General features: G+C 40.9%; 1 protein-coding gene across 4 annotated transcripts; it reads left to right on the top strand.

Annotated features, from left to right (window-relative positions):
• Positions 1-400: 400 nt before the first annotated feature.
• TNFRSF9 (TNF receptor superfamily member 9) lies at positions 401-23109 on the top strand. Of its 4 annotated transcripts, none has more exons than XM_075605025.1 (8): positions 401-623; positions 3009-3179; positions 5516-5626; positions 14567-14707; positions 17413-17479; positions 19727-19854; positions 20673-20819; positions 22381-23109. In XM_075605025.1, the coding sequence occupies exons 2-8, from the start codon at positions 3062-3064 to the stop codon at positions 22470-22472; spliced, it is 804 nt and encodes a 267-aa protein (XP_075461140.1). In that variant the 5' UTR covers positions 401-623; positions 3009-3061; the 3' UTR covers positions 22473-23109. The 4 variants fall into 4 exon arrangements, with proteins under 4 accessions (XP_075461140.1, XP_075461142.1, XP_075461139.1 ...); XM_075605027.1 differs by having other exon boundaries at positions 2946-3179; positions 20679-20819; XM_075605024.1 differs by having other exon boundaries at positions 2946-3179.
• Positions 23110-25059: the final 1950 nt, after the last annotated feature.

The raw sequence follows: 25059 nt of genomic DNA, 5'->3' as shown, positions 1-25059 counted from the left end.
GTTAACCTTTTCTAAGAAATACATGAGAACACGTTAACACGTTACAAAAAACCATAATGATAAAAAGTGAAACCTGCTTCACATGGGAAATTTCTGGGACAAGAACATATTCAAATTATATTATGACAATACAAGAGTCCCTTAATTTCCAGGAAAGCATGTTTGAACTGCTATGGTCAGGTGGCTGTAGAAAGCAGTTATATCTGGACAGTACTAATGGAATTTTGTGAACAAGAATACAAACACTTGCCAGGGTTCAGGCTCTGTGTATTATGACTGTTGCTCGTTGTATGGGGGTCTGCAGCTGAGGGGGTGTTGACTCATCATAACCACGACCTTTAGTATTCGCCTTCTCATGGGTTTTTTTTTTCTGTAGCTAGTGGCTCCTCCCTCTGGGAAAGTCCGTCACTTAGTATTACTTGCGAAAAACAGAGCGTACATTTAAATGATCGCAAATTAGCACACATCGGTATAGCTGAGAGAATAATGCATGATACAGGACATGTAATTACTGAGAGAGACGCGAGCTTGGGACTTCCCAAATCCTGGAGCTTTCTTGAGAGGACTCCCCACATCCAGCACCTCGTTCAGCAACAGAGGACTCCCGGCCTGCACCTCATTCAGTAAGACAGAACTCATCAGAGTCGACTGCATTCTCATTTTCTCATTCTCATTCTCATTCTCATTCTCATTCTCATTTTCTCTTTTTCTCTCTCTCTCTCTCTCTCTCTCTCTCTCTCTCTCTCTCTCTCTCGCTCTCTCTCTCTCTCTCGTTGTCTGTACAGCACTATTTGCTCAATAACAACTATATGTTCTACAGTTTAATTTATTTGCGGTATTAACCCTCTGACTGCAAGAGGGGCCAGCAAAGCATTGCAAGTTAAGATACTTGGCCCAGATTCACAGAAGGTTGCTGAGCTTTAGCACACATTTACTCCCATTCATTTCAGAGCCCAGCAACAAAGTTACAACACGAAGTCTTGCTGTGTACACAGTAGCAAACTAACTCAATTTTACCAATCTGCTATGCAATACATATAATTCCAATTGTTTGACAGAAACAGTCATAGGTCAACATAGTGGGGTTCATTAATTAAACCGTGTTACTAAACAACTACTATGCGCAGGAACTCCCCTCTTGCCCCCCCCCCCCCCCCCCCCATCCCCCCTTCCCTCTCAAAAATTATACCAGGCTGACAGGCCACATCTTATGGATATTTACCCAACACATTGCATTGTGTGTGTGTGATACTGTATATCATTGGGTGCCTCTTAAACCTGGCATACATTGGCAGCTCTGAGGAAAGGGTTAAGAACCACAGATTTTCTCCTCTAAAAAAACGACAGCATTGCTTGCTGTACAATATCAGAGTTCTAGCCCTACTGAATAACTACATTCCACATTCACCTGCCCAGAGCAGCACTATAAATGTGTACCTTCTACCTGCTACATTGTGTCCCACTGGCTGCAAATTGCATGGCATGTACAGGACCTACTGTAAGCAGACAGTATTACTGACATTCTGAAAAATGCTTACAGGAGAACATACATACTTTTCATAGTTTCATATTGAGTGGTTTAATGTGTTTAGCAAAGAAAAAGAAGATTGCACAATATGTTCATGTTCTGTAAAGGCTTATGCAAATCCATGCAAACTTGTGAAAATATTTTGGGTAACATTGATTTTAGTTCCAGACCTGAAGAGACCATGACTAAAATGCCATGGGATTGCTCCTGTAAAGTTGTTACAGGATGGTTATTGCCCTCATGCCAAAATCATTTGAACAAGAGGAATACGGACTTTTGTTCGACCCCTTTTCTTTGGTTCTTTTCTTACCCGGCTGGGAAAGGCAATATTGCTTAAATAACATTTCTTAAAATGGGCACTATATGGAATTTTCTTGGACTACCTTCTATAAACATAAACATGAGATATTCCATTTGGTATACAGGATAATCAGTGAGATATTCAGAGTATGTTTAAGTCTAATTGTAATGTGCTAGTCCAAGCTACCGTTTTTATTTATTTATTTCCCTTTTAATATGTGTATCAATAAAATCCACACAATAAGTAATTAGCTAAGTTGCCGATTGATCTGTTCTCCTGTGATCGATCTACGTAGATTTGGCTCAGGGGTTCCCTAAATGGCTGCAGAGGAGTATTGACTCAGTATCTGTGACTGTAAATAGTTGCGATAGAAACAAAAAAGGCTTGTTACATTATAATATATAAAAAAATGTTATTCAGAGTTGTTTAAAAAAATGCTACCAGTATTTTTTCATGGTACAGAACTGATTTATTGAAAGAAAAAAAACCATGTAGGATATTGCTTGGTCTGCATCTTTAAAAGGACTGGTCAAACATAGAAACACACACTGAATATTAAATATAGTAAAGCACTCAGATATGAAGCAGCTTCAGCAAACCGATTCCACTTAATGGGCAAGACAGCGATGCTGTCTGATGACATGGATCTCCCTGTCTTGCTGATTTAGCTCCCTCTTATTGGATACACCTGGTGCACTAAGGGTATAAATACACTCCTGGGTGCCATTGTCCTCTAGCACTCTTTGAGGAAGGTCCTTTCTGGACCGAAACATTGGTTTGATCTGTGCTGATGTTTTGTCTTTAATACAATCTGTATATATATATATATATATATATATATATATATATATATATATATATATATATATACATACACACTTCACTGATTCCAATGCAGCAGTGATCTGGGTTGATTTATAAGTCATAAGACATCACTATTCATCAATATTTCTCCATAATGGAAAGCTGCTGCATGATCTATGTAATTAGAACTAACCAAAGTAAAATACTGTACACCTATGTTTAAAGCCTCAAGCTTAGAAATTTTAGTCACATGTGTAACCCAAGACTCGTGTCTGTTTTCTAATAGTATAATGCATGTTTACTTCATATCAGGTACCACAAGATTCAGTTGATTACATATATAAAGAAATACATTTTTGTGACGTACTATACTAGAAGGAACTCGTGGAAGTACAGAAGTCCCTGACGGAGTGTGTGAATATCACAACATGGAAAGAGTTTTGTGCAAACTGCGAGTTGGACTCCTGGTGCTCATGAGTATTGGGACTGTTCATAGTAATGACTGCCACACACGCCAGGGGAACTGCTGCATTAGCTGTAATCCCGGTAAGACATCCTTGTAACACCCTTGCAAAGTGATATCAATGGTGAAACTAGGGTATTGAAGTGTTAGGCAGTAGTGTGTGGGACCCATATTAGACCAATTCCTACTCTATAGAGTACATCTCTACAATGATTTAGTATCTGTAAAATAAAACTAGACAGAGCAGTTTTGAAATAAGAAAAAGTATAGCAACAATAATTTGTTTTCATATGTTTTTCCAAATATTTCTGTGTTTACTGAAAGGTAGCATTTGCTTCCCGAATGTGTTTTCCAAGTTGAACCCACCTAAATATTGAAATTATTTATTTACATAATTGGTCCTCCGGTGCTGAATCTTTCTATTTTCAGCTGCAGGGACCCAAAATTCCCCAGATACATTCCGTTTTCGGTGCTATTGCTCCCTCATGTAAAATCCAATATGGCCTCTGGTATAATGTAGTATGAAGCTGCAACCAATAACGTGGCTTCCTATTGGGACATAGATCCCACAAGATTTGGTAGCCATATTGTTTCCCCAGGAGGGAGGGACCCCCCGGTTCCAAATATATATATATATATATATATATATATATATATATATATTCAGAAATAGGGCACGCACAATTTTTAAAAAAAAATAACGGTAAAGGGAGGGTGCATACTGTCCAAAAAGATACAGAAAATGGTCTTTACAAATGTAATTGTATGTGATCTGATGACTTGGTGGAACAATGCAAAGTACAATATCATATATCCATTGAAAACAGTGGAACACCGTTGTGTAATGCGGAATTCACCTTTCCAGTAGTGATGAATGTTTTTAACGTTCGGCACGAGAAGTTGGGGCGCACACATTCAGTATAATTTTACACAGATAAAAGTAATATTCTTTCCAGATTTTGTATTTGTATCCTCTACATTATAGTAATTTATCTCTCACAAAGACTGATTGGCCTGGTCGGGATGCCTGTTCCTTTTACTTTACTACAGTCTACTGCTTTTCCTTTTTGGCATCCAAATCTCCTCATCCTGAACCTTCACTGATTTTGAACCAAGCTATTCCAAACAAACATTTTTATGCTACCAGTCACCCATTCTTTATTCACATATTCTGCATCAAAATATTCCCTATAGAATGATCTGTTTCAACTGGAATTGGCTATTGTAAAGAAAAAGATGGCCAGCACAACTTCCAATTTGTTCTGCAGCTATAAACTATGGTATCTATGATCAAGAAGCACATGCGCCAAACAGTAAATGATGTACTGTATAGCAGTGTAAAATTTCAACCACCAATCCACACCACTGGCGAACGGTTCAAGGCCTACTAAAACATCAATGTAACTTTTCATGCGATACCCATTTATTACCAAAGCTCTGACTCATGTCAGAATAGATCTTCCAGAAAAAGCTCAAATAGCACCAATGCAACAACATATTTAGTACTTGTGTAGTGTTTGGTTTTAATGTGCTCCTACGGCTGGTGTATGTGGTCACATAAAGATAAGGGGTACTGTAGAGATGTCCTAACAATAAACAGGGCCCAATGTTTGTAGTATTTGTAAGCAACCATATCAGCAAAGCAATAATAAAATAGGAAAGTCCTGTATCCTTGGAGTTATTCAAGTAGGGCTGTACGTCTAATCATTATATATCCACAGTGTTACAACACAATCATAGGTTATTATTGCTTATTTAAAGGTTGACTGCGTGTTGCCTGACACCTAGCGTTATTACAGTAGTTATTCAAAGGTCCTATTATCCTCTTATGATGTACATATGCGCTATTACTCTGGTAGCCTTAGAAAAATGAATTTCCGAACCATATCCACCTGTAATAGATTACATTCTTGACCTAACTGTCCTTCTTCATATTTGGCCTCTTGACGAGTCATCCTATCCCAGACCTTCTTTTCCTCAGATTGTGCTTTCTTCCTGAAACTAGTTGTGACTCCTTATGCTTTCTTACTAGGAACCTTTCCTTTATATTGACCCTTTCTGCGGACAAACAGGTCACCATATTGGGCAGAACAAAAACAGCTTAATGGATGATGGTGTACAGAAAGAGATATGGCACTTTTGAGTCCTGTTTGTTATTCCTTCTGAAGTAAACTATTAAATACTGCATGGAAGACGCTGGTGTCAATTTACACTAGTCTTTCCTGTAACTACTCCCAGATATGCTTTAGGAACTATCTACAATGAAAACAATACCTACAATCTCTCTTCTGGGCCTGGCCTAATTACAAATAGCTGCAATCTTATAATGCAAAAGCAAACTCTACCTGCAGAATGAGCATGAAATAATGTGATGGCCTATGCAATGCTGAATAATTCTATCCGTTTACATTTCTTATAGGTTTTTATCTGTTGAATAGAGACTGTGGCAGTTGTTCCAAATGCCCCCCAACAAGTTACATGGACCAAGCAAGCAGCATGACCAACTGTAATAGATGTAAGCGATGTGAAGGTAATTTAAACACACAACTTGGATTTAACTTACTACTGGCGACACATTACATGATGCACATTACTGCATTTCAAAATTAGGGTAACATGAGAAATGCAAACACTGGCATCAACATTGAGTAGCACGACATGTGTTCAGGTAAACGTTAGGTGTTTTGAAATTATTTGCAAAAGTTTGACCCGCACCAACCAGAATTTGCTGGTAGATCAATTAAAGCCAAATTGTTTTGAAAAGTAAATCCTGAACATATGACCGAGTTATGCAGTGGAAATGGCAGGTTCAATGCTAGAAATTCACAGTATCACCGCCGCACCAGAGAAACGCAACCACTTTATGGAGTTATGGCTTACATTTATTCACAGCATTGTATTGTATTGTATGTCTTTATTTATATAGCGCCATAAATGTACATAGCGCTTCACAGTAGTAATACATATCATATAAATAACAAATAATATAAATAACAGTTCATGGGAATAAGTGCTTCAGACATAAAAGTAACATTAAGGAAGAGGAGTCCCTGCTCCGAGGAGCTTACAATCGAATTGGTAGGTAGGGAGAACGTACAGAGACAGTAGGAGGGAATTCTAGTAAGTACGTCTGCAGGGGGCCAAGCTTTATGTATCATGTGTCCAGGATTATCCAGTGCTATCCATATGCTTCTTTAAGCAGATGTCTTAAGGTGGGTCTTAAAGGTGGATAGAGAGGGTGCTAGTCGGGTATTGAGGGGAAGGGCATTCCAGAGGTGCGGGGCAGAAAGTGAGAAAGGTTTAAGGCGGGAGAGAGCTTTAGATACAAAGTGCGTAGAAAGAAGACATCCTTGAGAAGAACGCAAGAGTCGGGATGGTGCATAGCGAGAAATTAGAGCTGAGATGTAAGGAGGGGCAGAAGAATGTAAATCTTTAAAAGTGAGGAGGAGAATTGAGTGTGAGATACGGGATTTGATCGGAAGCCAGGAGAGGGATTTCGGGAGGGGAGATGCGGAGACAGATTTAGGAAAGAGCTGAGCGATTCTGGCAGCAGCGTTTAGGATAGATTGTAGGGTCTACCTTTGGGCATTTCCCTGGACGTGCTCGCTGGTATTTCCCCCGGTTTGGCCCCCCGCCCTGCATTAGTCTATACGGATATACTTCTGTTGCTTATTGCTTTCATACTTGAAGGATGTCTACCTCCTGCAACCACAGGCTTACATAATCATACCACCACGGTTTTGGTAGCCACAGTATTCCAAGGGTTTACTCCCTTAAACTTTGTCTAGATTGTAGGGGAGACAGGTGAGAGGCAGGAAGGCCGGACAGGAGGAGGTTGCAGTAATCGAGACGTGAGAGAATGAGGGCCTGAGTCAGAGTTTTAGCAGTCGAGTAACAGAGGAAAGGGCGTATCTTTGTGATATTGCGGAGGAAAACGTTTTAAATATGAGAGGAGAATGAGAGAGAGACTCAAGTGTAACCCCTAGGCAGCGTGCTTGGGCTACTGGGTGAATGATCGTATTTCCAATAGTAATGTGGAAGGAGGTAGCAGGGCCAGGTTTGGGAGGAAGTATAAGGAGCTCTGTTTTTGCCATGTTAAGTTTCAGTCGGCGGATGGCCATCCAGGATGATATTCCAGAGAGGCATTCAGAAACTTTGGTCTGTATAGCAGGTGTAAGGTCAGGGGTTGAAAGGTAAATTTGTGTGTCGTCAGCATAGAGGTGATATTTAAACCCAAAAGATGTGATTTAGGTCACCTAGAGAGAGTGTGTAAAGAGAAAAGAGAAGGGGTCCCAGGACAGAGCCCTGGGGTACCCCCACAGAGAGATCAATAGAGGAGGAGGAGGTGTTAGCAAAAGAGACACTGAAAGTACGGTGGAAGAGGTAAGAGGAGATCCAGGATAGAGCTTTATTCCGAATACCAAGAGTATGGAGAATGTGAAGGAGAAGAGGGTGGTCCACGGTGTCGAATGCTGCAGAGAGATCGAGTAATATGAGCAGAGTGTAATGACCTCTGATGGGCAGAGGTACATGATGTACACGAGGGGGGTACAAAGGGTTTGCAAGAGGCAGCCTTTTGTATAGCTGGTGCTACTACTACAGTTATATAGATAGTGAGCCAGGAGAACTTTATGGTTTCGCTGTTTTAGGTACAAATGCTAGCCAGGTGTAAATAAAATGAGTTCTAGTTAGAACTGGGTAATAACAACAACTACAGATCTGTGCCATGCAATAATCTGACATTTGTTCACTTTGTGCCAACCTTACCCTGATTTCTATATTAACCCTGTGCCAGAACCTCCCTTGCGCTCTCCTTCACACAAGTGGTTTCTTCAGGTAAAGCCTATGATATAGATTGGGATTCAAGAATAATAAGAGCTGTAATAGTACCAGGAATACATAACTATACCAGTATTTCAGGAAGAGGAAGTGGTTCAGTGAGTAAAGACACTGACTGGCACTGCGAGTTTGAAGCAGGGGAACCTGGTCCAATTCCCGGTGTCGGCTCCTTGTGACCTTGGGCAAGTCACTTTATCTCCCTGTGCCTCAGACACCAAAAAACATAGATTGTAAGCTCCACAGGGCAGGGACCTGTGCCTGCAAAATGTCTCTGTAAAGCGCTACGTAAAACTAACAGCGCTATACAAGAACATGCTATTATAGTACAAATCTATGCTTCTCAGGTGAAAACATTTATACTTAGCCTGATTTGAACAGATTTAACCAGAATCTTTTCCCCATTTGCCGGTGAATAGAAATGATGAACTTACGTACATAAAAATGTTTTGCCTTTATCCGGCCAAAATCAGACACATTTTCTTTCTTTACCAAACATATACTGTATAATTTTTATTTTTTGAAAACTTCAGTTAAGCATATATTGACAGTATCCGGTATAAAAACATATAGGTGCATCAGGGAAATACTGCATATAAACTTGTTCATCACTTAAAAATTGCACAGCAACCATAGCCTATATGTATTGCCATTGTGCTACAGAACAATGCTTCACTGTGCACCTGCAAACCAACAGCATGGCCCCAATTACTGCCATAAAATAAGGGATCTACCAAGCAGTTCATGTCCTTATAATGTACACAGTCTCTATTATACTCTTTACTGATATGGTTTCTGAGAATGGCATTGTTAATTGTCATACAAAGAAATCTAATTTAGATGCAATGCAAAAACACACCCTGACAAGTGCGTTCTATTATTGCAAAAAAGGAACGATAACTACAGTATAGTGACACTTGGAAACCAGCAGGGTTTTCCCATTGCTATTTGTTTACTACCTTGTAACATTTACATTTGGTTATGTTCTCTTCAAGCGTCATCAGAAAAGAAAAGGTTCCCTCTTTATACATTGTATGTAACAAACAAGTTAGATGAGGGTAGGAATACAGGAAGAGAAACATTTAAAGTATGCATTGAATGAAGTTTCTCATAATCCATCAGCATGATGTATTATGATAAATGTCAGAGACATCAGGATACTTTGCATTAGTTTTTACTGTTTTTTTTTTTTTTTTTTTAATCTAGTGAATATATTTAGGGATATGTTAAATTCTAAGACTGTCATTGTTCACCTTTTACTTGTATCCAAGCACTGCCAACTCTTACCTGGTGTAAACAAATGCGACCAGCTAAGCTCAATAAACTTGAATAGCACTTTTTGGCTGATCGCTAAGTGATGTGGTGCATCAGACTCAGTTGAATAAGGCTGAAACTCAACAGGGATTCCAAGGAACGCTTGGGTTCCCCGGGCATCCATAATGGGTTCTCTGCAATTTTCAGGTTATTTGAAAATTGTACCAAAATACAGAAGAATTTACAATGCATCTGATGTCAGCCATGCTATTAGAGAGGGTTGGGGTTCCGCAGAAATTCACTATAGAATTATAAGGTTCCTTAACCAAAAAAAGGCTTATAACCTCCATTCAACCTAATCATTCTTATTTTGTTAGAGCTAAAAATTAAAACACATTTTTATTAAAGTAGCTCTCTAGAAAAAATATATATAATAAATAAAATAATATAGCGAAAATTGTTCTGTCGTATTTTATAGTATTGTGAAGCATTAAAAATGTAAAGGCAGGTTAAAAAGTCCCCACGTGCCTACAGTCTTTCACTGACCAAAAATATCACACTGTGAATTTACATATGTGCTTTTTTTTTTTATAAGTGCTGGCAAGCAAAATAAAAAGTGTTTCCCCAAGAGTAAAAAGGAAGTTACAAGTAACAAATATTACGTGCAAGTTGAATTGAGAAATAGTTGATATTGCAAAATTTCAGATATTGGAAGAATGGTGAGCGGGGAGGAAGTACTAACTCCAGAAAAGGAATTAAATACATAATCAGGTTAAATAATACATCTAAGTATGGCCCACAAAATTAGGGTTAAAGGGAGGGGGGAGGTGATACTGGGCAATGGACATGGTGGTCTAGCGGTTGCTGCAAGTGTCTGACTCGTCCAAAATGCATCTCAAGGACTTTTGCTTAACTAAAAAATAAAGTATTTTTTGGGGAAATCTTCAATCGCAAAAATAAAATCTTTAATATAGCAGTAATATTGATTCAGGGCACAGTCATTCTCCACAAATCCAAACACAACTTCACTCACTAAGGACCACCTAGGGTCCCATGCTTCCCTCATTGAGAGCACTGCACTTATGAGGGGCAGGAAGCTGCTGCCCAGGGTAGAATCTTTTGGCCAAGCTGGAATAAGTGACCCCTTGAACTAGCACAGGGCCCATCTCCTGTGGTTCTCTGGCCTCTAACGGGTATCCAAGACAATCTGACTGGAATGGCTAGTCCATTTGGCTGCTTGCCTTACACTGTACAAAGAGGATTCATCAGCAGCTCCGACACCTGGATATGGCTCCCTTGGACTTAGATAATGTTCTTGATTTCTTCCTCTGATGGAAGCATACTGCACTTCAAATCAGATGTTGGACGGCAACATACACCCCCCCCCCCCCACACACACACTATAATTAACATATTGGCACATATATACATCATTTTTAGTTACACATGCATTTCACATAATATATACATTCACAGGTTAAAGTATAATATAACCCCACCATTGTTTTACTAATATACCATACCAAGGGCACTATATAAATAATAGTAACCTTGACTTGAACATTAGTGTATCATACTCTATAGGATAATAGAATATAAACCCCTCCTAACAGATCTGTTCTAGTCCTAAGTAACAACAACCAGCAAGACTTGTCTATAACACCTTACCTGTGAGGTGCTACAAAAGTATGTGTTATTGAAGTGATAAGAGGACTTTGAAATAGGTGAACATTGTGTGTTTTTATACACGAGTGGTCTCCATATAATTTCCCTTATGTTTATATGAAAACATGGTCACTTTTGCAACATGGAAAACACTGACTAAATCAATGTGTCATCAAAATGAAAGCTTGAAAATCGGGTGGAGTCACTTGATCTCATAGTTTTAAATTCATGAATTCCCCATTGTTACTCAATGTACAGAGATTGTTTTCAATGGCATTGTCACCGGCTGATTTGTCAATACTAAGAGAATACCAAGAGAAACTGGCAACAAGCCAAAAGACACTGCACCACTTCGTATGAGACAGTGAAGAGGGTGAAACAACGATTTATTTGCAGCAACAACAAAAAACGGAGAAAATTACATTGACATGTTTCGCTTTATCACAAGATTAATGCTCTAGAATGGACTTATCATAGGTTTGCCAAGTGTGTATCTTATATTGCATATATCTCTAATTCTGAGTGAACATATTGGAAGAATTCTCTATCCTTAAGTGTTTTTCTCATTTAATTAGTGCATCCCATACCTTTGAGCCCCATTTTCTCCCTGTTGGGAGTTTCTATTGATTTGTCAATACCTCTGCAAGACTTTACAGTCATTGTAAAACAGCTGCTAGCTTTGTGGTGCTGGTAAACACGGATTCTATTAATCATGCAGGTTTTATGGACTGAATTCTTAATTAGTCAACTGATTGCAAGCAAAAGCAACAGCAACAAAACACATGCATGTTATCAAACAAAATATATGTAATGAGCATGTATAAGCCTTGTTTTAAGGGCTAATTTGGAACATTTTCAGGTTTATAGCAACTGATATTTAATGGGGCTAAAGAATTTTGTTTCCAGGAGGGAAAACACTAGCTATGTCCTAATCTCACTGTAACAGGGGAGTTATCCCTGTTCAGGTAATGTGCCTCTAATCCAGCAGTGTGGTGGTTAACTGCTGGTAGTCAATTAACAAACACCACCTGCCTGATTAGATTGCTTAGAAAAGCCTGTCTTTTGAGACAGGAAGGGAGACTCCTTAGCTCACACCTGAGCTGAACTTGGAGACAAAGCAGAGATTGTCCCTTACTCTCACAACTTGTGAGACTGACATGGGGACAGACGTCTTGAGTCTACTGTACCAGAAGACGCTGCTTGCAAGACACAGAGGAAACTTCTAAACCTGAATGCTGACAAATCCTGAAGAAAAGGTAGCAACCAGGAACAAAGAAGATTTTCCCTCCAAACCACAAGGAACAGATAAGACTTTCATTTATAAGACTTTTTTTATATCTGTTAATTTCATGCTATATGTTTGGGGCTGGGAGACATGCTTATCTAAAGGGAGTGGTGGATTGCATAGTATACTCCCAAGTGAATAGAAGCTTTGTTTACCCCTTGTTTGGATGGTTTCCCGATGCTAAGGAAACAGGCGCAATAAAAGCCTTATTTAATTTCACTATAACCAGACTCCCTTGCATACCTCTGTGAGCGTCCGCCTACACTCACACAATACCTTTTATCTAAAGTACTAAACAGCTGGGGGGAGTGGGGGGAAATCTTATTATTATTATTATTTTTTTTAAATCTGAAGTAAAAACTTTGAAGTAAACAAAAATGTCAAGATAATGGAGTGTTTGCAGACTTTTTTTTTTTTTTTTAAATGTCCTCACTGAACAGCCTCAGTTGTAAATGGAGGGTGAACATGTAAAGCAGTGAGAACACCACCCATGTTTCAGCACAAATTTTCTTCAAGCTGTAACTTGCACATAAAACCCACTGGGTCGTATTTACTTCCGTGCAGCTGTAAAAGGCACCTTACAGCTCAGAGCATGGTCTTATCACCGCTTAGTAGGTGATAAGGTCCCTGAGGTCCCCTCAGTGCATGCTTTCCTTTTCAATGCGGACACATTCTCAAAGGTATCTCATGCCTCCCTCTCAAAGTAATTAAAGCAGAATTTCATCTCAATTTGTATTAAAAGTTTAAGCAGGGTGTGGGTGGAGGTGCGGGAGGAGGTAAAGAAAAAAGTAAGGGAAAAAAGAAATATGGGGGTGGGATAAGGAGTCACTTATCAGCGTTACAATCAATATTTTGATTCCACGTGGAAAACAGATTTACATTAATTTCAGAGACAAAATACTACAGCCTAATTTCCAACAACTGTGCCAGCTACCTATTGATCCAGGGGCAGGGCCGCAGATAGCTTTCCTAGGGCACCGAACTACAGTTTCCACTAGGCCTCTCCCCCCTTCACCCCTAGTTTTGGCGGTTTTGCGAGACTCCCCCCTCTATCTCCTCTACACCTCTATCCCACACCTCCATCTCTCTCCCTCACCCCTCTCCCATACACATAATACTCCCCCTCCACATCACACACATCACCACCCCTGCACATCACACGTATACTACTCCCCTGCACATCACACACTTCAACCCCACTGCACATCACACACCTAATACTCCCCTGCACATCCCCCCCTTGCGCATCACAACCCCTCCACAATGGCACGCACCTTCGAAGCTGCACAGTCCTGCCAACGAACTTCTGTCGAGGAGGCAGGGGCCTACTCGGGAGGCCGCAACAGCAGCCGAGAGGGGCCTGCTGCAAGTGGGGCGGGGGGGGGGGGAAAGCTGGGGCCCAGCAACACTGGACGCAGAGCTGCCAGCCCCTGGGAATCTGGGGCCTGGCCAGAGGTTAGCCCCCCACAGCCTCCAGGCCCAGGAGAATTTGTCCCGGCTCCCCCCTCCTCCCCCCCCCCCGTCCAGGGGTCCCATGTTTTGTAAAACGTTTTAGTGTTATGCTTTTAAAAATGAGATAAAACTCTCCATTAGCATCTCCATTACAATTGTTCGTATTACAGATATTTCTTCAAAACCAAAAGTTGTTTTTTAGAGGACCCTACAAACCGGGTCTAATGAAAAATCTAATTTCTAGGGTTTCCACTCCTAGGCTCTAAATCATAGACCATCATTTTTTTGGTGGGGGAAAAAACTACATAATATGCGCCAGATTTCCCGACTTTCCCCATTGTCTCCAACAACTTTTTAACTACATTTGGAACCAGGGGGGCCTCCAAAACTGAACCACACTATTTTCAGCTCCCGAGATTCTTAGTGGTGAAGTTACTAATTTTAAACTTACTCCGGGAGAAAAAAAGGGATCACCAAATCTTGTGGATCACACAGGTCAATAGGAAAGCTTCCTATAGGACAGAGATTTAAATACCTTTAGAAAAACTAGTAAGTATCTCTGGATCTGGGGTGTCCCTGTAGCTGATGGTGATTCACCCCTGGAAGACCCACCATGCCCTTACTCAGGGCCACTGACTGGAGGAATGGTGCAGATCTTGGGCAGCCATCTCAGGCACAGTGGATTAGGGGGGCACAGCCAGCCAACTCCAGAAGTCAGGCCATGACTTCTAGGACGGCCATCTGGGTACTCTTCTTTTGCGGGGCTCTTCCTCCTGCACACAATGGGTCAGGACAAGCTCTGGATGTCTGCAGCCCCCACTTCTGATCGATAGGTTGGCGGCTCACCTCGTCCTCCTCAACATCCTGGGACATAGCGCTATTTAAAAATACAATTTATTACATAATACCAAGAACATATTTGGCAGGGATAACAACGAATATTGGATTTTCTTTTAACAATTTGTTTTTACTTTGAAGGAATCTTTCAATATAAGGAGTACTGCACCTCTACCAAGAATGCTGTATGTGAATGTATCAAAGGCAAGAAGTGTTTTGGACCGAACTGCGAGAAGTGTGCCAATAATACCTGTCCAGAAGGTCAAGAGCATGTTGGAGAAAGTAAGAATATATGTACATACTGTAATTAGATTTTACTGACTTACAGTATATGACTGATCTAAGGAGTTGCCCAGATTCCTTAAATTCAAAATGTATTCCACATCCCAAAGCCAACTGCTTGTGACATAGAATAACTTGCTCAATCTCCATGTGTTGTAATAAACAAAAATGAGATTATACCTGTAAATTGTGTCCACTGCATAATTGTCAGCGCTTTACAAAAATCAAAAAAACCTGTCAATAACATTTTGAGGAAGTGGCTAAGCAAGCCAAATAATTTTAAATAAAAGCCACAATAACTTTTAAATTATTGGAGGTAAAGTATTTGTAATCGAGAAACAATTTTTTTTTATTTTATATATGTAACGGTTTTTCTGGCCCGGCCTGACCCACCCAATCTCACATTGGCCCCTGTGGTCTAACCGGACCCCATTACAGTGTGAATATGCCTGATGGTGCACCTGCTGGCTACAGGACTCCTGAGTCTCCCGCATGATGGTGTGTGGGGAGGACCCGTCAGACAGGCAGCTGAGGTAGTGTGCTGAGTCTCACCTAGTTCCAGTGCAGCGCCTCCACCTCACCAGGGTCCCTGCGTCCGCAAGGGGATGATCCTGGCGAGGAACTCCTCCGTGGTGCTCCTCTCTGTACACTCATTCCAGATAGATACACGAGAGGGTTTCTGGCTGAACTCATCTTTATTGACACGGCAGGGCAACTGCCCTCCACAAGGAGTATCTTCAGCCGCTCATCTCGCCAGTGCTCCCTTTTGATAGGTATATCACCTAGATCAGGGATTCACTATTCCCGCAGGAATCACTGTCCTGTGCCAGGTCCCTGGACACAGCCTCCCATGGAGTTACTATAACATAACTGACACTCTGATAGAACTTGAACTCCTTCCTCAGCTCTGACAAGAGCTGGAACTCCTTTCTCAGCAGAACAACTAGCAACCAACTTTAGAACACAGTGCTGTGCCTTATGTAAGCTTCTGAGGCTGACACATCTCTGACATCACTAACCATGGAGTCAGAGCATGTGACCAGTCCCAGCCATACACAGAGCACCCCACCAGGGTGTGAGGGAAAACCTCCATGATTACTGCTGGCATGCCCACACTTACCAGGCCTTACTGCCAGCAGGAGAGATGACTGTAGGCATTTTACATGACCGCTACATATATATATATATATTGCCGTCCTTGCGTCGGGCAAAAAGAGGCAGCACTCACATCCAGAAGATAAAAAAGTGTAATCACTATATAGTGCCCTACAGAAGGAATCACAAATAAATAGTCTATGTGACTGCTGATCTTAACTTGGGTTAATGTGACAAAAGAGGCTAGTAGTCATATTTGTCCCTTATTTCATGCAACAAATATAAGAGATAAATGAAATAGTAGGATAACATTTTTGGATCAAGAAATTGTATGCACTTCTTTAACCCAGGCTGTGCTGAAAAGCTGTGTAATGCGGCAGGCATAAGCTTATAGCGTTCAATGTTAAAATGGATAAGAAGCAGAGTGACACATTGTGCTCATTTGCATCATCATGACATTACCCAGAATCCCTGGCTGCAGTGGAAACACTTCGCTAAGTGATAATGGGGAAAGACAGGGTTGCAGACCTGTCTGAGACATGCAAATGCACCACGAGTCGTATTTTTATTTACTTTGCAATGTAAAAACTTTCATATCTTCGAGCTTTTCTTAGGGTACAGAACCTGTAACGCTCAAACTATGGCAAACTATTGTTGGTTCAATAAAAGTTATCATTCTTCATTTTTATTACTTTTCACATGAGATAGAAGGATGTTTTATATTAATATTACTCAGTAATCAGAAGAGTAGGATGTGTTCGGATTTGTGGGCACAATCTAATCCACCCCACCGGGAAATAAATGCAGTAAAACCGTCATACTCTACCTGTCATTTACATGAAATAGAGGTGTACGGTTCTACAATATTTCTGAAAGTTTTTGCCAGTATGGCCCTGGCATAATCAAAATATTACGGTATCATTCTGCATATCATATTGCAACTAATGAATAGTCTACTGGTTACATGTGTAAAAGAAAACCTTAATTGCTCGCATGTTAAATGTGATGAGCAAGTTGTTTATAGCATGTTAAACTGGAGGCACATTGGTACATGGTTTCTTCTCAATGAGATAGTTATGTTTTTCTTTCAAATTATTGTTCCTTTGTACAAGCGTCGCACTGCACTGTACAAGCGTCACACTCCTGCTCGGTCTAAGTACTGATAGGCACCTAAGCCTTTCTGCATATCTCCAAGTAATTAGAAGGCCCTTTAGTATAAAAACACCATATAAAGAAAATAAATAACAGAAGGCAGTTTTGAGATGTATGCAGCCGCACGCATTAATATTTTAGTACATTATGTCGCCCACATAACGTATACGTGTGGTATTTCATTTGAACGTTTCCTAGAGTTTAGAAGTGGTCACATAAGCATTGCTGCTTCTTTAACAGTATTATTGTTTACATTGAATTAATGATTCATTTATAACATTAAGACAAACAAGATTACGATCAATTTTGAGAATGCCGAAGAGCAGGAACAAATATTGATGCCATGACAAAGTAGACCAAGGAAGAAATAGCTCCTATTTGGCTGTCTACTTGATTGGGAAACATTGCAAATAGATAAGGGGTCTACATCATTTCTTTTTTTTATATATCTACACTAGAATGCATGGATTGCCGACATGGAATGTTTAAGCCTGGAACAGATGGTGCTTGTAAACCATGGACTAGGTAAGTACAGTACTATTTTTGTGATAAAACAAAATGCACGTGCACAGTTCACTATAATTGTGGCACTGAGTAATAGGAGTATGAGAATACTCGTATTAAAATGATCCAAGCTCAGGTAAAAAATAAATAAAAATAAAGCGCTCCTTACCAGGCAGACCTTGTATCCCAGGACACCACAGCAAAGAAGAGACAGTACTTAAAGTAATCCTATATCATGGGTGTATTGAAGAAAAACTGGCACAATCACCTCTTTATTTATACATCTCTCTATGGGACAAGCACCTAATTCAAGCACTATATGTGAGTGCCATCTGACAACTTTAACGTGTGTGTGTATATATATATATGTGACCCTTTTATCATAACCCCACCCCCTAGATGAGATGGGGGGCATGCTCCTTGCTGGTTACCTCAAGCGGTCTAGGTGCGGCAACCTGCTGGCAACAGGAGGGCTGAGGGCTCCACGGTGGTGTGGGGAGGGCCAGGACAGGGAACAGGGGGGGGGGGGGACAGATTACCTTGATCTCTGATGGTGCTGTGCCTCCAGCCAGTGAGGATCTCCTGATGATCTTCAGGGGATGGACCCCCACTGACACTCCTTCATACCCAGAGACATGAATCCACACACCAATGTCTTTTCTCTCTCTTTATTTAGAAGCTCCATCACAGAGTAACACTTCTCTCATGCATTACTCATTCTCATTCCTGCTTCTTATTCTCTTGGCCTAAGCTGCATGATATCCCCTCCCTTCCCCTGGTAGCATGGGGGAAGGGGGAGACAGTTTCTTCACAAGACCTCTTCTCTCTCTTGTCTAACTGCTCTAACTGAACTAACTAATTTAGGAGGCATGTCCCAATTTGAACATCCTTGGGGAGTGTCTCTAACTCTGACTCATTACAAGACAGAGCCGTATACAGATTGGCCCACACACACCAGGGGGCGTTCCAATCAATCCACCCCTAAGGCCTCGTTCAGGGTGCTGGCTTCGGAGGGAGGGCGTACTGCCGTGCGTGCTGCCGTGAGAAACAAAGTATTCAATTTGAATACTGGTTGTCAGGGTAGCAACCGCCCTGTCTCCAAGGCCAGGAGTTGAAGCTGACTACAGTTTCAATAAACGAAAATTTCATTTTTTGGAGCTGCAGCAGCGTCACTGGGACCTAGGCAGCCAATGAAATCATTCTTCAGAATGATTTCATGACTGCAACCTCGATACTTACCCTGCGGTGTGTAACCCCGCCCCCTCCCCAATGCTGAAAAGTCTGCTGGGGGATAAACACAGATCGCCCAGCAAACTGCCGCACTGCCTCCCTCCCGCCCTCCCTCCGAGTCCTGCAGCTGGCACCCTGAACGAGGCCTTAGATTGACAGCCTCAGAGTTGCCAGGCCCGCCCTCGAATATTGATACAATATTCAAGGCTGAAATACACATACAGGCCAACTGAAGGAATTAACCTTTCTACTGCCTGCACTAACAGGACTGACAGAGGAAAGGCCCAGAAAAAGAAATAGCTGCCGGAAGGGCAGGCTATATATATATATATATATATATAGTAAAATGTCCCAATTTTTTTTTCTCTCTCTCTCTCTCTCTCTCTCTCTCTCTCTCTCTCTCTCTCTCTCTCTCTCTCTCTCTCTGTCTCTCTCTCTCTCTCTCTCTCTCTCTCTCTCTCTCTCTCTCTCTCTCTCTCTCTCTCTCTCTCTCTCTCTCTCTTTCTCTCTCTCTCTCTTCTAGCATTTAGAGCCGTAGAGTGACAGATAACACAGCATATGTAAAATGAAAAGTGGGACACAAAAATATTACACTTTATTGTATTCTTCACTTGGAGCATTACAGGCCTAGTGGTACCAACCTGTAAGGTACCTTACGGACCATTCACGTGAATCGGTCGTAATGTGCCTTAGCACCGCATAGTAAATATGGAGACAGACACTTCAGTATAAATTAGTGGGGTGATTTTATACTGAAGCATAATTTTAAGCATTCCATATGCACCCAGCTAAAATAATGAGTAATATATCAAAAAAGATTAGTGGGTATTGACATAATTTAGTTTGCAAACAAAGCAGAATTTCTACTGTCGATATGGTAAAGTTCTAGAAGACGACCAAAAAATAACACATGCATCAGCTATTTATATTATAAGGACCTATTTAAGACAGACAAAAACTGTGTTATTTGCACACATATTCATTACTGCAAAGGTGGTGTTCATGGCAAAACTGGTGACGATATTTCTAACTATACAGCTGTTCTGCTGAAGGATCGGAGATTCTGGTTAATGGAACCAGTACTTCTAATGTGGTTTGCGTAAATATTGCGACCAGTACTTCACAGATAACCACCACCATGTCTTCAACAGTCACAGCTATAACAAGTGAGTATTTGTTGATACAAGAATAGTAATCTTTATCATGCTACATAAAAGGTAAATTTTAGGTTGAAATCACCTAGGGGTGTGAAATACAGACAGTAGAAGGAGAAAAAAATAGCTCGGTGCTGAAACAAGTTGTATTTCAACGAAATTATCTATGTTCTCTTTTTGGCCTTGGGACAGTTAGGATCAGGTACATTTATTACAATTTGACATGCAGCATTCATTTTAAACCAATATTCTAATAAAAATTGGATACTTTACAGGCACAGGAAATGGGTAAACGTAAAAATGTATACTTTAGTAGCTTTGTTTCTAGCTTCTCCATTTCCGCTTCTACAAACCTTACTTACAACGCCACACATTTGGCATCGTTATAAAACGGCATCCAGTTTGTACATCCAAATCGTATGTATGATACCTCTATCTAAATGTAGTTGGCGCTAAATGCAAAGAGGCCTTGAGGAGAGATAAAATAGGCTAAAATGAGGTCTTGGATTTTACCCTTGTGGGTCAGACATATTTACGAAGCAGTGCTACTCCATAAGATTTTTGAATAAAAATAACCATAACAATGGAATTCTCCATTGATTTGAATAAGCTGTTTTTCGGTCCAAGAAAGTGTTATATGGAGTAGCACTACCTTGTAAATATGGCCCTTACAGTAGGAATATCCAGCACCGAGATAATTGTAATGGTTAGAAAGGAACATTCTTAATATGGATATACCTTCCTGTACAATGTCTCAACCTTACAGGGAAGTTGGACTCGTTAGATTTACTGTAGTTTGATTTGTTCTAATAAATCTGCAATCTACTAAGCTTTAGGACATCCCGAGAAGAACCCAGATGGAATGGCCACAATGTACATTATCGTGGGTGCAGCCGTATTAGTCGGGTTGTTGGTCGTAATCGGGCTTGTGAACTTGCGAAAATGTGTGAAGAAAATGAAAAATGAATTCAAGAAAAGTAAGCATGTATAGCTGTTCCTTTTATAAAAGATATGAATTTGGTTATAATAAATCTGTTAATGGAAAGATGCTAGTGCCCCATTTTAGCACACTGCTTACCTTTTTTGAAGTTAAAATATTGTGTATAATCAAAATAGACCTGAAAATGTTAATGAATAATGGGAATTTAATGAGGGGAAATGTTGCACCCCAAAAATCAAAAATACATCTGAGATACTCATATCGGTGCTCTCTAACTTGATGAGGGAAGGCCCGCTACAATCCAAGTACAGGATACACAGGGAAGACCCGCTGCAATCCAAGTACAGGATACACAGGGAAGACCCGCTGCAATCCAAGTACAGGATACACAGGGAAGACCCGCTGCAATCCAAGTACAGGATGCACAGGGAAGGCCCGCTGCAATCCAAGTACAGGAGACACAGGGAAGGCCCGCTGCAATGCAGGTACAGGAAACACAGGGAAGGAAGAGTAGAGGCTCTACGGATTTTCTAAATGCAATCATTTATTGAAGCCAAATAAAGTGTCCAACGTTTCGGCTGTCACGGTAGCCTTTGTCAAGGAGCGGCATGTGTCTGGACCATAAGGGTCCTCTCTATATAGTCAGTGCAATAAATAACAGTCCAGGTGATTTAACTCATAGTCCAGGTGCATCCCATAATCTGTGTCAGGTGTCTTGAATCATCTTCTCATTGCAATCCCATGAATAGCTGCAGGTGGGAAACCTCGCTCTAAATTCATATTACATTTTGTTTTAGTGAAATGGAGGCAATATTCTTAACTGTTAATTCAATAACAATACCAGCTGAAAAAATAGGTCTTTATACAAGTGGTAATAAGGAACCTCTGTGCAGCGTAATTCACTGCTCATCTCTCTGGCACCAAAAGAGTTAAAGCAGCAATCCCACTCACTTGGGTTCCTGATTTTTCTACAGAATTCAAACCAGTGGCCCTCCAGAGCTCAACAGCTTTATTTGTAGCTTCTGGGACCCCCGGCTCCTGAGTTACTTACCCGTTTAGACACGAGTGTCACTTCTTCTTGGACATTTAAATGGTCATCCAACAGAACCCCCACAATAAAGTTGCAGCCACCAACTGGCACGCGGGAATCGCAAGATTTAGAGACCATTTTGATTTCCCTAAAATGGAAGACACCTCCATCAACTAAATAAGTAACTTGATAACTGGACGGGGGTGGAGGTCCCCAAAGTTAAAAATAGCGAGACTGCTCTGAAGGGCCTTCTGCTTTTCATCCTGCAAAATCTATATTAAAAATAAGAACACAGATACGTGGGATTGGTGCTTTAAAATGTGATTCTAATCTTAAAACAGGCCAAAAATTAAAGAGAATTGCATATGACATGCCAAATTTTTCAGCTTGTTCCAAAAAATTTAAACCTATAAATCTTCATTTGCAGATCTATAAGCCAATAATATTCTTCATTTGTAATACAAAATTAAAATTAGTGGTCATTTCCAAATGTTATTGATACCAGTTTTTTTGCCAAGCTAGCTCGTGGATGGTTGCATTAATACAGCCTTTTTACGCTTTCATTTAGTTCCTATTCAAATTGTAAGAACCACAGAAGAGGAAGATGCCTGCAGCTGTCACTTTCCAGAGGAAGAACAAGGAGATGAAGCCCTTGACTAACCAACCATGACACAGCACTGAACTTGCTTAAAGTTACTGCCTATGACTCAGAAGGCTTCTGGAATGGTGTCACATTGAATAAGACCGTGTTTGGGCTTAACATTGGTGCAAAATGCAGTGGGAAATGACTCAGGATCTATCACAAGGGATTGGGAAGTCTATCAGAAGATCACAATAATGATTGTGGGAAGACCTTGCAGTCTACAGCACAATAATGTTAACATTCAAATCTCTAAATCAGATTGGAGTATAATTTTTCTAATGGTGGTTCATAACTTATAGTGTAAAAATTATTTTGGTGAAGTTCTTGTTTGCAGAAACGTATTTTTTGTTAATTTATAATGTACATGTTTTGCTACAGTATGTGTATAGAGAATGGGGGGAGAACAAGCTGCCTAGTAATAATTGTATTATCTTGAAAGTTCGGGAACCCGATTTGTGACCCAACCATTGGTGGTCTTGGGCAAGTCACTTTATTTTCTGTTCTTTAGGCACCAAAGACTATATTGTACAGAGCAGACATGAATTGTGCCTGCAAATCCTGTGTACAGCACTGAATATTGTACATACAAAAACTGTTTACAAGCTGGGAGGAGGACCTGTGTGTAATAGTCAGTAAATCACTTAATTTACCATATTCTTTTGGCATTCAGTTGTCTTTCAGTGAATACGATGAGCAGTTTTGGAGTGAAAGACTTGTATAATTGTAGGTGTAAGAGACCCTTGCAATCCGGTGGGATGTCCATCACCTGCTGCTGGAATATGCCAATTTTTGGGGAGTTATGACCACTTTTTTACACAGCAAAAACACGACTAGGGCAGCCTATTGTACTTAAAGAGCACATCAGGTATAGTAGATTAACAATTTTAGTGCTCACCGGGTCCCCTCAATATAGTATATATCTGCCCACAAGACTACGCTTTTTACTTCCCTTGTCCTACAAATATCTATTTTTACATTTGCATTTTCAAAGTCTGAGATGCACTGTTATTTTTTTTTTTTTTTTTTTTTTTTTTTAATATTTTTCCTTTATTGGTGCCAGACAGCGAATTGGTACATATTACAGACATTGGCAGTCAAGCCATCTTAGGAATACGGCGCGGTACATGTACATAGCATGGGGAGAGTTGATGACACACAATAGTCCATTTTCCCATTTTCAGTGGTGAAAAAGAGAGGGGGTGATGAAGGGGGGGTGGATAGTTGGGAACGACTTGGACAGAGAGAGGGGGGGGGAGGGGGGAGGGAGGAGGAGCAGAGGTGGGGAGCTTTGGGGGTTCGGAGGACAGGGGATTAGTACTGCGATAAAGTTTGTGTCAGAATGGGGGTACCTGATCCCGGCCAGGGTTCCCAGGTTATATAAAATTGCGGCATTTTTTGCTTTAGCATTGCCGTCAATCTTTCCATACTCATAATTCCATCTGCACTGTTATTTTTAATTATTAAAAGTATGTTATTTGGAGGAGGGAATAGCATTACTTCAAGGTACCCCAACTCCATTAATCTGTTTTACAGAATAAGGTTAATAATAGGTGGGGTGAAGGGAGTGGAGGAGAGCTCTTGCTACTGTCAGTACTGAATGGATGGTGCCAGGGGTATGGGGAACAGAACAGCTTGCCTAGGCAAGTAAAAAGATTCCCTATAGTACAGCACTCGCCAAAATGAATATAAATGAGTAAAATTAAAACGTAACCTTAAATGGTTGATACTAAATGTAGCGGTCATGTAAAATGGCTACAGTCATCTCTCCTGCTGACAGTAAGGCCTGGTAAGTTGTGGGCATGCCAGCAGTAATTATGGAGGTTTGCCCTCACACCCTGGTGAGGTGCCCTGTGTATGGATGGGAGTGGTCACCGGCTCTGACTCCATGGTTAGTGATGTCAGAGGTGTGTCAGCTTCCAGAGTGTACATAAGGCACAGCACTGTGTCTAAAAGTTAGTTCTAGTCCTGCCAGAGTTCTGTGTATGAGAGGAGAAGAGTTATGTTATAGTAGCTGAATAAGAAAACTGTGTCCAGGGACCTGGCACAGAGTAAAGACATCCCGGCGGGAATAGGGAATCCCTATTAAAGGAGAATTACACCTTGCAAAGGGAGGTACTACTGATCATGAGGGGCTAGAGATACTACTGCGAGGGGCAGCTAGCCCACCTCACGCAATAAAGATGCTCTTAATTGAAAACCCTCTCGTGTACATGTGTGGAGTGATTGTACAGAGAGGAGCACCACAGAGGAGTTCCTCGCCAGGACCATCCCCAAGTGATCGAAGGGACCCTGATGAGGTGGAGGCGCTGCACTGGAAATAGGTAGGACTCAGCACACTACCTCAGCTGCCTGTCTGGACGGGTCCTCCCCACACACCATCATGCGGGAGACTCAGGAGTCCTGTTGCCAACAGGTGCACCACCAGACACTACACACTGTAATGGGGGACTGGTTAGACCACAGGGGCCAATGTGAGATTGGGGGGGTCAGACCGGTTCACAAACACCGTTACATAAATAAAATAAGTGGGTGAATAAATACAAATATGCAGCACATAAACAACCAATCACTGATTCAGTAATGGAAATAAAACAAATATTAAAT

Source organism: Ascaphus truei, chromosome 6 (assembly GCF_040206685.1).
Source record: "Ascaphus truei isolate aAscTru1 chromosome 6, aAscTru1.hap1, whole genome shotgun sequence".
NCBI lineage: Eukaryota > Metazoa > Chordata > Amphibia > Anura > Ascaphidae > Ascaphus > Ascaphus truei.
The sequence above is the reverse complement of the archived record's forward strand: the minus strand, read 5'-3'. Positions and strand labels throughout refer to the sequence as shown.